Source organism: Gossypium hirsutum, chromosome A09 (assembly GCF_007990345.1).
Source record: "Gossypium hirsutum isolate 1008001.06 chromosome A09, Gossypium_hirsutum_v2.1, whole genome shotgun sequence".
Classification (NCBI taxonomy): domain Eukaryota; kingdom Viridiplantae; phylum Streptophyta; class Magnoliopsida; order Malvales; family Malvaceae; genus Gossypium; species Gossypium hirsutum.
Window position 1 is genome coordinate 66,233,765 of NC_053432.1, and position 12,808 is coordinate 66,246,572.

The 12,808-nt window shown below is 31.2% G+C and overlaps 1 protein-coding gene across 1 annotated transcript; it reads right to left on the bottom strand.

The window, feature by feature from the left end:
• Positions 1 to 8,605: 8,605 nt before the first annotated feature.
• LOC107889207 (aluminum-activated malate transporter 2) lies at positions 8,606 to 10,978 on the bottom strand. The gene is made up of 6 exons (XM_016813563.2): positions 10,608 to 10,978; positions 10,377 to 10,517; positions 10,001 to 10,273; positions 9,814 to 9,926; positions 9,428 to 9,571; positions 8,606 to 9,350 (listed from the first exon to the last, which is right to left on the bottom strand). The coding sequence occupies exons 1-6, from the start codon at positions 10,933 to 10,935 to the stop codon at positions 8,967 to 8,969; spliced, it is 1,383 nt and encodes a 460-aa protein (XP_016669052.2). The 5' UTR covers positions 10,936 to 10,978; the 3' UTR covers positions 8,606 to 8,966.
• Positions 10,979 to 12,808: the final 1,830 nt, after the last annotated feature.

Here is a 12,808-nt window from a genome sequence, read left to right on the forward strand (position 1 = left end):
GAGTATCTTAATAGGGTTTCAGTACAGACAGATAATTCAAGAAAATATTCAGAAAAGTTCAGAGTAATACTTACAGGATTGGGCCGGAAATTCGGAATGCCACCTTCTAAATATCTAAATTTTGAAAATCGAGTTTTTCACATTCTTTATAAAATTTTCGCTTTCAAAAATCTTTGTTTTTGTAAACCCATTCCACAGCCGTGTTGTTGCAACCTAGGATCTGATACCACTAAATGTAGCACCCCAAACCCGACCCAGAAGTTATGGCCGGATCCGGCATGCCACATCAAAAACGTTAAAAAAAAAATTTCCATTCTAAGTCCAGAAAATCGTACTTGATGTTCAAAAGATTAATTCATTAAGGGTTAAAGTGAATGGAAGCTGTGCACCAGGTAGGAAAACCGGAAAAGAGGTGGTGAGTCCATCGGACTGCTTAAGTACCAAGCTCCCTTCGGATCCAATCCTAGACATGCATACTGTCATTGCCACACCTTAACGTCATGGATATTTCTAGGAAACCGATTTGATTAAGTCATTTTTAGGAAAAGTGATTAATTTTGGAAAATACTTTCATTGTGGAAGCTTTGCTTATTGTCGTGTTATTTTGAAATCAACTGTTGTTTTTGAAAACGCGCCCTAAAGCTATCCAATTTCAACAGTTAAAATAAGTATTACCTATCTTAGTAATACATATTAAAAACCATCAAAAATAAATAAGCCGCCTTATTACATTTAAAAGCCCAAAACCTCAAACGTAATTAAAAGGATGTCTAGTTCACCAGAAGAAAATCAAACTTTCAGAACGGGTGGCCACTCTGAATTCCCTCACAGCTCCAAGCCCACTATGGTTGGGGATTACCTGCGTGGATGAAAATAAAAGGGATGAGTTTGGGGAAAATCAGTGTGTAAAATAACCCAACCATAGTCTAAATCAGCTCAACCCACAGAAACAGAATAAGTTGGCCTTAGCCCAGAACAGAATTCAGAATAAAGCCCATAGGCCCATAACAGAATAGAACAGATATTACATGTTTATGCAGAAACCCAACCATATCCAACCGTATACACCCCCGTACCAACCTTACACCGTGTGGGGAGACAACTCGACCCACCCAACCGCTACACACCACAAAATTTGCAGCATGGCTGCCAGAACAGATAATGTGACAGAGTTACCAGATACAGATAATCGTGGCAGAGCCACCAGAACAAATATATGTGGCAGAGCCACCAGATCAGATATTTTTTGCATAGCCACCAGAACGCTTCCTCCATAATGTACCCATGTCCCCATGCAACAGATATATAATCATGGCATACATCATACAGAATCAGATCGTCATGCTTTTCAGTCAAAATTAACCCTAGGGGTATAACGGTAATTTTGCACCTAGGGGTATAACAGTAATTTTCCATATATAGGGGTATTATAGTAATTTAGCTACTTTTATGGTTTTCATGCATATCCTAACTATTTACGTACTATCAGAACACTTACCGCACATACTTACTGAATTGGGCCCGTTGGCCCATGAACCCGATCTTTGGCCCATTAAGCCCAAATTATCAAAATGTACGAAATCGCGTGTACTGCAGTTTATTACTTTAGATTACCAAATATACAAACGCAACTATCTTACGAGTATTCGTACACTCGCAAATTCCCAAATACTGACTTTTCGGCATTTCGACTTTTCGGCTTTTGCCAATCTAGTCTATGAGAGGGTGTCAGTTACACACCTGTTTGCGACGATATGCTGACGAGATCCACACACGAACCGCCTACAATTGGATTACTAACACGTTAATCTAACTATTCAAATACAAACTACGTATTAACCCCTTACAATATTTGGCCTACCACACCTACAGATCATAGTAAGCTTATAAGAAATCAATAAGCAACTCATTAACAAATTTTTGTCAATGTTTACCACATAATCGTAATTTCACTGCAAGCTGTCTTCCTGAGCAACAGTCACTAAATTATTTATAACTGGAGCTACGAAACTCCAAATCAAGTGCCGTTAATTTTCCCTGAAAATAGACTCATATATCTTTTATCCATAAAATATTCAGAATTTTTGGTATGGCCAATCAATACCAGATTTTTCTTAAAATTTCCCTTGTTTCACTGTTTGACTAATTTGACCACTCCTCATTACGAATCAAATTTCTCATTGTAAAGAATTCAAAATATGTTCTCGTTTATTCCATTTGAAACTAGACTCATTAAGCTTTAATTACATAATTTATGCAGCTTCTAACTCATCTCCCAAAATTTATGGTGATTTTCCAAAGTCACATTACTGCTGCTGTCCCAAGCAGATTTATTACCAAATCACTCTTTCACACCTAACTTGCATGCTTGTTATTTAAACATGTATATCACCAATCAATCATCACATATCTATGATTTTACTTAAGTATAATCTCCATTTCATCATTTTAAAGCACAACATGTTAGCCGATTTTTCCCTTTAGCATCTAAGGCACATGCATGCTCATTTGTTTGGCTCAACTTCACCTATCTTCCATTTTTCATCAAAAGAACATGAAACAACAACCATTTCCTTCATTTTAATTCATGACTAAATGCTCACAACACAACTAAAAATCAAAATATACTTCAAGAGTTAAGGTAGAACCAAGAAGAACTCATGAACCTCAAAATAGAAGCAAGGTACCAAGAACTTACCTTCAATTTTCCTCCTCCTAATGACCGAATACTGAAGAGCTTTCTCCTCTCCTTTCTCTTCTCTAACTTTCAGCTATGATGAACAAAGATGGACAAAACTTTGTTCTTTTCACCCGTTTTTCTTTTAATAAAACTTCATATTTCATCCATTTAATTCTTTAATACAAAAGATATGAAATTCCCATCATGGAACATTTACCTAACTTATTATCATGGAACATTTACCTAACCCATTATAATGAAACATTTACCTAACCCATTATCATGGAACATTTACCTAAATTATGGATATCAAGTGCACATTTTATCTACAACAACATGATGACCAGCCACTACATGTAAAATGGGAGGTTTGTCATGCAAATCCTCCTATTTTGCACTCCTATTTATTTGGCCACTTCAATTTAGCCTATAGCATTTTCAAACATTTTCACATAGGTTCTATTTCATTATTTCACCCCCTTTTTGTTATGGAACAAAAATTAACTAAAATTGTCGGGTTCTATCTTAAGCTTGGGCTTTCTAGAGGCCCATTAACATAATTAAACCTATGCCAACATTCACAGGATTCCCGAAAATTGGGGCGTTACATTATAAATTTATTTTATACCTACTTTAAACAAGTTTCAACTCTTAATATTCAATATAAAACATCAATTCTACAATTTAAACAATTTAATCCTTACTATAACAAAACTTATATCAATCTTTACAATTACATCCTTCTCCCACTTCTAACTTGAATTTCTATCAATTAAACCAATAATTCTTCCATTCATTCAGCTTAATCAACATCTAAAAATTCAATAACTTTCTAAATTCCAACATAACTCAAATAGTGTTTCTTCCTAGGATTCTATAGACACCAAAATTACAAGAAAAGGGATTAAATTGACTTACCACTTAAAGCTTGAACCTTAAAGCCCTATTTTTCCTTTCTTTTTCTTTCCCTTTTTCTTTCTTTCTTTCCCTGTTCTGCTCGTGCCCTTCTTTTTTCTTTTTCTTTATGTTTTTATTTCTTTTTTTTATTATAACTATTATATTATATCATTATTATTATATTTTAAATTATAATTATTATTTCTTAAATATTAAGTAAATACATATATATTCATACATTTGTACCAATTAAAATAATACACATGTATTTATACTTACCACAGACTTGTCACATAAGGCTTATTTTCTAATTTAATCCATTGAATTTTCTCTATTCTACAATTAAACTTTTACACTATATTTAATCTAGTCCTTTCACTAAATTAACCTTGATTCAAGCTAATTCACTTAACCAAAGTCTAATTAACTACACTACTAGCTTCGTAAATATTTCTAATAAATATTTACGAATTCATTTTGCGGAAATTATAACCCAAAAATTTAATTTTCTGATGACCTTAAAATTTGGGTCGTTACAGATCAAATTAAGTCAGCGCAGTTAGAACATGACAAATTGGTGAAGAAAAGAGAAATAGTTCAGAATGGTATATTAGAAAATTTTAGCCTTGATAATTGTGGTTGCTTGAGATTTCACAATCGAATTTGCGTTCTGGATGTCTCTAAATTCAAAAAGTTGATACTTCGTGAAGTTCATAATGGTCATTTCGCTTTGCATCTTGGAGGAACGAAAATGTATCACGACTTGCAAAAATCGTATTGGCGATCAGAAGTGAAAAGAGATGTGGTCGAGTATATGGATAAATGTTTGACTTATCAATGAGTTAAGGCAAAGCATCAGGTTCCTACTGGATAACTTCATCTTATTAACATTCCTGAATGGAAATGGGAATTGTGTCATTAAGGATTTTGTAACAGGGCTACCCTTATCAGCAAGTAAAAAGAATACTATTTGGGTGATTGTTGATAGACTTACGAAATCAGCTCATTTTATAACAGTCAAAACTGATTGGTCACTTCAGAAACTTGCTGAAGTTTAAATTTGGGAAATTGTGAGGCTGTACAATATTCCTGTATGTTGAATGGAATTGAATGAAAAAAATGATTGGGCTAGAATTAATCCAAGAAACGGGGGGAAATTGTTAAGAAAATTCGAGATAAGCTAAAGGCAGCTTTCGACAGACAGAAATCGTATATAGATATAAAACGTCGAGATATTGAGTACCGTATTGGCGACAAAGTATTTCTTAATGTTTCGCGTTGAAAGAAAATATTGAGATTTGGCCGAAAAAGAAAATCGAGTCCTTGTTTTATTAAGCCGTAAGAGATTATAGAAAGAGTTGGACTAGTTGCCTATCGCTAGCATTGCCTCTGAAATTATAGAAGATTCATGATGTTTTTCATGTTTCCATACTATAGAGATATCGATCAACCTTTCTCATATTATTTCGACAGAAGATATAGAAATCCAATTTGATTTGTGTTATGAAGAAGAATCGGCTGAGATTTTAGCACGAAAGGTAAAAGAGTTTCAAAATAAATGAGTTCCCTTAGTGAAAGTATTGTGGAGAAGTTATAGTGTAGAAAAAGCAACTTGGGAATCGGAAGAAACTATGTCTCAGTACCCCCATCTCTTTTCAGGAAAATTTCGAGGACGAAATTTATTATGGGGGAAGAAATGTAATGACCCAAAATTTACGGGCATCAGAAAAGTGTATTGTCGGGTATCCATTTTCGTAAAACGGATTAGTAAATATTTATTAAAAATATTTACGAAGTTAGTTGTGTAGTTGATTAAGTTTTGGTCAGGAGAATTAACTTAAATTAGGAGTAATTAGGAAAAAGGACTAAATTGCAATAAGAGTAAAAGTTTAATTATAGATTAAAGAAAAATAAAGGGACTAAAGAGGGAATTAAATCATTTTCTATTGTTGAAGCGGTTTAATTTGGAAAATATCAAAGATTTTTATAATTAAAATATATATTTACTTAATAAATAAGAATATTATATAATATAATATAATATTATATTATATTATATTATTATAATACAATGATTTTATTGCCTCTTTAGTCCCTTTAATTTTTCTTTAATCTATAATTAAACTTTCACTCTTATTGTAATTTAATCCTTTTTCCTAATTACTGCTAATTTAAACTAATTCTCCTAACTAAAACTTAATCAACTACACAGCTAACTTCGTAAATATTTTTAATAAATATTTACGAATCTATTTTACGAAAACGGAGACCGGACAACACACTTTTCTGATGCCCGTAAATTTTGGGTCATTACAATGCTGCTCCGACGAGAATTCCAGCCGGTCAAGCTTTATGATGATCTACAAAACATGGAAAACAAATGACGTAAGCATTATTAATTAGTAAACTCGTATAAAGGAAACTTAGCTTACCGAACATAAAACGATTAAACCGTTCAAGAATTGATCATTAGGTCATATGGATATTTTTCTTTCCTATTCACACCACTACACAATATTAGTAGGTATTTAAGAACATATAAATCCAATCAAACATAAAGCATACCATATAAGATTTTCAATACACCATTCATCCATCATATACTAAATTAACACCTTTTTCAAATCTTATACATATATTAACATTTTTCATGTAACTGTAATTGTATCTGTAATGCTCATACGAACTATGAAATGGGCCTGCTCACATGAGCTGTTAATCAGGATGTTAAGCCACATGATGCTGCTCACATGAGCTGTGGAGAATCGCAACAAATGCACTCAGCCATTGGTAGGATATCCAAGACCAACACCCGAAAACATATGATTCCTAATGACATATCATTTGTATCCTAAGTATTCACAAAGTTCAAACAGGATATTTTTGCGTATCAATCCTTAACCCTTTTCCTTTATAAAATTTCTAATATACATATCCATGAAACTTATATTTATATTTAATATAAATAAATACCCATAAATACTAGATTAATAATATTTATTGATTCTCTTGTTGGAATTGTGATCCCGAAACTATTATTTTCAACATCACTAAAAATGAATTGTTACAACGCCATTACTTCCTTCTTCATTTAATAAACTATCACCATTAGAGAGTCAAAATAAATTATTCAATCCCTGAATGAGCTCCTTCTCCATTGACTCGATGGAAACTTGAGTTCTGTTTGGATTTTCCATTTGTTGAGCTACAATTTTGCTTCTAAGCTCTTGAATCTCGATAACTTTGGAGGGAAAGCTAATTTGATATATCACAAAAGTAACCATGTAATTGTACAAATTCTGTACAGTTTTGTACAATATTTTTTTGGATATTTAATATCATTCTTAAATTATATATCAATTGTGAAATTTTTTACTGAAATAAAAAGAATAATGTATCCAAAATTTATTAGTTGGCTTGTAGTTATTAATGGTATTTACCCTCAGTTACTATATAAATATACATAAGATGATTATCGGTTTATTTGGATAACAAGAGTAATTTAGATGAAAGTTAATTATATTTTCTATAATTACAAATAATTGTAAATTTTTAGATATGTATGATTAATTAGGTGTAATTATCCGTAATTCCCTTAATTTTAGTAGTATAAATTGTAATCACACAATTATATGATTTATGTTTTTAAAAATATTAATTACTATAAAAAATATCAATATGATAAATAAAATCTAAACAAGTAACAAAATTGAAATCAAATTATCACATGTAATATGTTAGTCCATTAAAGTACTCAATAATAAGATTACTAATAAAATAACAAGAACAATAAAAAAAAACACATGCAATTTATCTAATAGCTCTAGTATTTCATTTTTTTTGGGATTATCTTCTATTTAGCATTTAACATATACTCTTTATTATTATCTGAATCTGAATTTATATAATTAAAATTATTAATATCTCTTTCTTTCATGTACTTTTCAAAGTATGGATCATCTAATTTTCATCTGCGAATGAAGTTAAAAAGTATGCAACATGCTAATACATAACAATACAATCCAACCTTATTTTTTATGCTATATTGATGTGATATTGTTAATATGAGAAATCTTAAAAAAAGAAAAAAGGAAATGTCTTCTCAACCACATTTCGAAACTTTAAATGTCTCAAATTAAAAAGTTCGCAAGTTATCTCTGATATTTGTGTCTGGCACCATTCTTTCAAATGGTGTCGTGCCCCACGAGAAAATTTTTTGTATTTGCATAACTAACATCTACCACATTATACTTGGGTTTCAACGCAAATAATCTGTAGCTTTGATTATAAAAACTTATATAAACTTAATTTGAAGAAAAACTTATGCTAGGTTATAATATTTTTATAGTAAGTAAATTAAGTTAAAAAATAATTAAAATTTATATATGAAACACTAACTTTCAAACAATTTTTTAACATTTTTTTATCATAACTTTAGAAAAAAATTGTAAATAAATTATCACAAAATATTTTTTATAAAAAAATATATTTTCTTTTTTAATTCTAGCTTAGAAACGTAAATAAGTTATGTTCATATTTTTTAGTCATAATTTTTTATAGATAAATACATTATAACATGTAAATCATTTTTGTAATATATTTTTTGAACATAACTTTAGAAATTTTTTAAGATTAAAATAATGTAATTTTTTTTGTCATAGATTTATAAAATATACGTAAATTATTTTTTATGACATAATTTTTGAGAATTTATAATATAACTTTAGAAAAAAATTTATCATAATCATCCTAAACTATCGCATGTGTTTATGTTTATAATATAATTTTTCATAACTTGTATAAAAATAATCTTTAAATTTAAATCATGTATGGGTATTTGGAAAGTGACAAGGTAATTAGATTTTGGTACAATTACTTCAATTCTCACACTCATCTCTAAGAATTGAAAAGTATAATTAAGTACTCTGATCACACTCAATTCAGTGAACTTATAAATTACAATGATTACTCAAAAATATCACATTTAACTAAAACAAACAATTACACTCAAATTGAATTATTAAGTGATTTTTCAAACAAAACCAATAAATTATATTAAGATACTAAAATACCAACTATTTATTACATTATCTCTTAAAATAATAAAAAAAGACCAAGGCGTGGTGAATGGTCATATTCCTAGTTATTACAGTAGCAAGTAGCAACTGAAGTACGGTACAAAAGCAAAGAAATTTGTCCACACGATCTCGATCTTAGTGTTCCTCATCCTGGTCAAATTTCATATTCCAAGATTTAGCAAAACTTAATGCAATCAGTGAATAAATATATTTATATATAAGATATTATTTACACCCCAAGATTCGTCGGTTCACTAATATAATAATTCCTTCTGGTGGAATCAGAATTCCTATTATCTGGAAATGGGTTTCTAAGATATCCCAATTTTAGGTTGTCCTGTCTCGGTCTTTTCAGGTGAGACAGTTGGCTCAACGACTTCAAATTTTAGCATCGTTGCAAGTTCGTTAACAGATTCAGCAATTTCGGCCGTGCAGGTGACTACATCGATTAATAACGAAGCTACTGTGGCCACTGGTACCACTTCCAATAGGTCCGTTTCATCATCCCATAACCCTGATTTGAGCAAAGTGTCGAGATTCTTTACGGAGGATTTTGAGTTCTCAATGTGGATATCAGCAGCAAATGGTTGCACCATTGTTTTGATCGCCATTGATAGTTCCTTCAATGCTTTACCAGATTCCATGCTTATTGTTGTGCATGTCTCTTGGATTTTACTTCGGATTTCCCGTTTTGCCTGCAACATTAGAATAAAATGATTTGCCAATTTAAAATATACATGAATTTAAAACGTGGAGATTTAAACACTAATACTTGAATGTCAGCATATAGGTGTCCGTTAAGAGATTCAATTCGATAGGCACACTTTCGTGTTAGAGCTCCAATCTTCAGGTACTGCTTCCATGGATGTCGGAATTGAAATCGACCATGCCTTGGTTCCCATCTTGCAAAATTAGCCTAAAAGTTCAAGAAAAAATAAATTAAAAACCAAACAAGAAAATTGTTGATATAAAGTTTCATTCAATCTCGATGGAATCTGATGGTGGTTCCCTAAGAAGCAAGCCCTTGACCGGGCAAGTCTCATGTCGGAATCAAGGATGCTGAGTGTATTGGGCGAGATAATTGCGTATAACAAAAATTGAACAATCTTTTTTATTTTTATAACTAGAAATGGAAAACAAGTAGAGGTTTTGACCCACCAAGGCATCTTCGTTGGTTTTGGAGTCAAGAACACTTTTATAACCCTGCAAGAAGGGTCTATCTTCTTTGGACTCTCCATCCTCTGGCATTTTAAAGTATTCATCTCCAAACCCTGTAAACATATTCCAGACCCTGTAACTAGATACATACATTGCTTTTTGAGGAGTTGATAATGGAGATGGGTACCTTCTAGGAAGATCCCAAGCTTTTCCATGTTGGAAGCAATCAAGTTGTGAAGGTCTTGACCAGCCCACACAGGGAAAAGCAAAACGGATATTATGACACAGGTTGAGCCACCTATGAGGACGGTTAACAATCTCTTGTGAACCAATTCTAACACTTCATCATCTCGAAAACCCGAAATCGAGATCAAAGAGAATGTCAAAATAAATATCAATAGCCCATAATCGTATCTCGCCTTGATTTGGGGGCAGAATCTTACAAATGTTGATACCGCAGCTGCAATCACGGATAACATATACATATATATGTATTTGAAGAAACTGTGGAAAAGGAGAATTTTGGGTGGATAATATATTGTTAAAGTGCCAGTTTTGTATACCTTGGAGGAAGACAAAGAACCCGAGTACTATGGGCTCACCTATCCGTCCCGATAGGTTAGCCAGCTGATGAGCCCCAACAGCTAGACCACCAGCAAGCAATGTTGCCAATCCTCTATTCACTCCCTTCCCAAGTGTAGCCCCTATTGAAGTTAATTGCTATCAGGTCAAAAACTATTTATGTCAGCTTAATTTGTTTTATTTTTGGCGGGGGGGTGTGTGACACAACATACCGACAGAAAATTCGAAGACGACGACAACAGTAATCACAGCCCACATTGCGGAAACGCCGAAGCTTTTGTACAATGGCTGGTAGTAATAAAACAATGAGACCAAGGTGAGTGCAAGTCCGGCTTTCAAGGAGTGAACTACTCTTCTTGGATCATCTTGGCCAAGCTTTATCAAGTGACTGAAAAATTCAAACACTTTAGTCTTAACGTGCTTGCTAAAACCCTTAATCGGTGGCCATCCACGAGCAAGCAGGCCTTGTTTTACTGTTTCTTGACTGGCACACTCTAAATCCATAGCTGATATGCAAAAAGTAATAAGAAAAGCTTGCATGAACCAAGAGAAAGAGTAGACATTATAAAGAGCTTGGGGGTAAGAATATGCCTTTAGAGGCACAGTTTGTAGGCCAATATTAATTTGGAAAACAAAGCATCTAGCGCTTGTCTATAATATATATATATAGTTTTAATTAAGTATAAATGAACAAATTCATTGCTGACCTTTAATTTGTGCAGGGTAAAATATGAAGAAAATTAAGGGGAATAAGGAATCGAGAAAGTTGTTGGTGACCCGTTTGAATGCAATTCGGTTATCCATTAACTCCAAGCGATGCATGCACGCATGCATGCTTCTCCAATCGAAACCACACATTTCCATATTTTGCTTCCTCATTTTCATACCAAAATATATATTAGTTTTGCGTCTTCCCTAGTACTAGGTATTTGTGGTGATGATTCTCAGCTAGCTAGCTACTCAAGTGGGGAGAAGCACCGTGAAATGTATCCCATGCAGTCCTTACAAGTCTGCTGAAATGTACTTACCAAATACTATAGTACAAAACTATTATTGGTTTCAATCCAGTCTTTGATTATTACTTATTATTAATTTGCTACAAATAATTTGTTTTCCGTTATTGGATTAAATCAAGTTTGTTTAGTTTCTACGGCATCACTGGTAGTGGCGAAATCAGATTTTTACGATAGAAAAAATATAATTTCACTGTTTTAATAGACTATAAAAAAAATATAATTTCACTGTTTTAATAGACTATATATTCATACTTTCAAAGAATTAAATCAAATTTTTATATTTTTAAGGGGATCAAAGTGTAATTTATTTTTTACTAATTTAAAATTTTAAAAAATTTTAAAGGGTTCATATGAAAAAAAGTTATTTTAGGGGGTCGGGGCCCTACCAACCCCCCTTGTTTTGTCACTGATCACTAAAATAACCGTACGATACGTAAGCAATATGCAATGGATAATATTATTTATAATAAAGTTGTTTAAAGTTAACATGCAATCTTTAAAATTAAAGATAAAATAAAAAAATAATTTAATATTTATATTTATCAAACCATCTAATTTTATTTAATATATTAAATATACATTATAATTTGAAATCTTCACTTTATATCTTAATCCTTAATTTTTCAACCATTATAGTTTTTAATTTATTAAACCTGCCTTTAATTCTATTTAGGCAACTTCAACCGAGAAAATTAGGTTGTAAAATATTATTCGGCAAGGCTAAGTACAATGCATTTTAAAATCATAACTTCCCAAAGGTTAAGTATCTTTTATCCGTATTATACTTAAAATTAGTTAGTATTATGATTTGATCAACACTAACTTAATTAACAAATGATTAAAAAGTTTTTTTAAATAAATTATATTATTATGAAGGTGTGGACTAATTTAATTAGAAATTTATTAAAAATATATTCTTTTTATAAAATAAATTATATTATTATGAGAGTGTTTTCATTTTTTTATATTTTTATAAAATCGGTAACAATTTATACATGATACGACTTAAACCTAAAAAAATTATTGTTTTTAAACTTTCAACGTAAGCTTCATTTGATTTCTACATAAATTTTTAATAAATATACTTTTTCATAAATTTGTTTCCCCCCACATTATAAGTATTAAAAATTCTGTTACACGTGTATATGTGTGGAAATTACGTATTTAGAACACAAATTTTACTTTAAAAAATAACATTATCAATATATCCAATTGATGGTGATAGTATAGTATGCATAATATAATTAAAATGTAAATATTATATTAAAATAAGGTTTTGGTTCAATGGTAAAGTTAATATTTTTATTGATGAAAATGTTACATGTTGAAATCCAATCACTTGCTATTTTTTTTATTGAGTTTCTCTAAAAATGAAAAAGACTAAAATACTTTCAAAT

Bases quoted from the DNA above. Each gene is read 5' to 3' on its own strand.
- LOC107889207 (XM_016813563.2), bottom strand. From the start codon at position 10,935: ATGCAAGCTTTTCTTATTACTTTTTGCATATCAGCTATGGATTTAGAG. The intron at 10,274-10,376 runs GTATACAAAACT...CCGTGATTGCAG, and splicing joins GTTCTTTGTCTTCCTCCAAG to CTGCGGTATCAACATTTGTA. The intron at 9,927-10,000 runs GTACCCATCTCC...ATATGTTTACAG, and splicing joins GCTTGGGATCTTCCTAGAAG to GGTTTGGAGATGAATACTTT.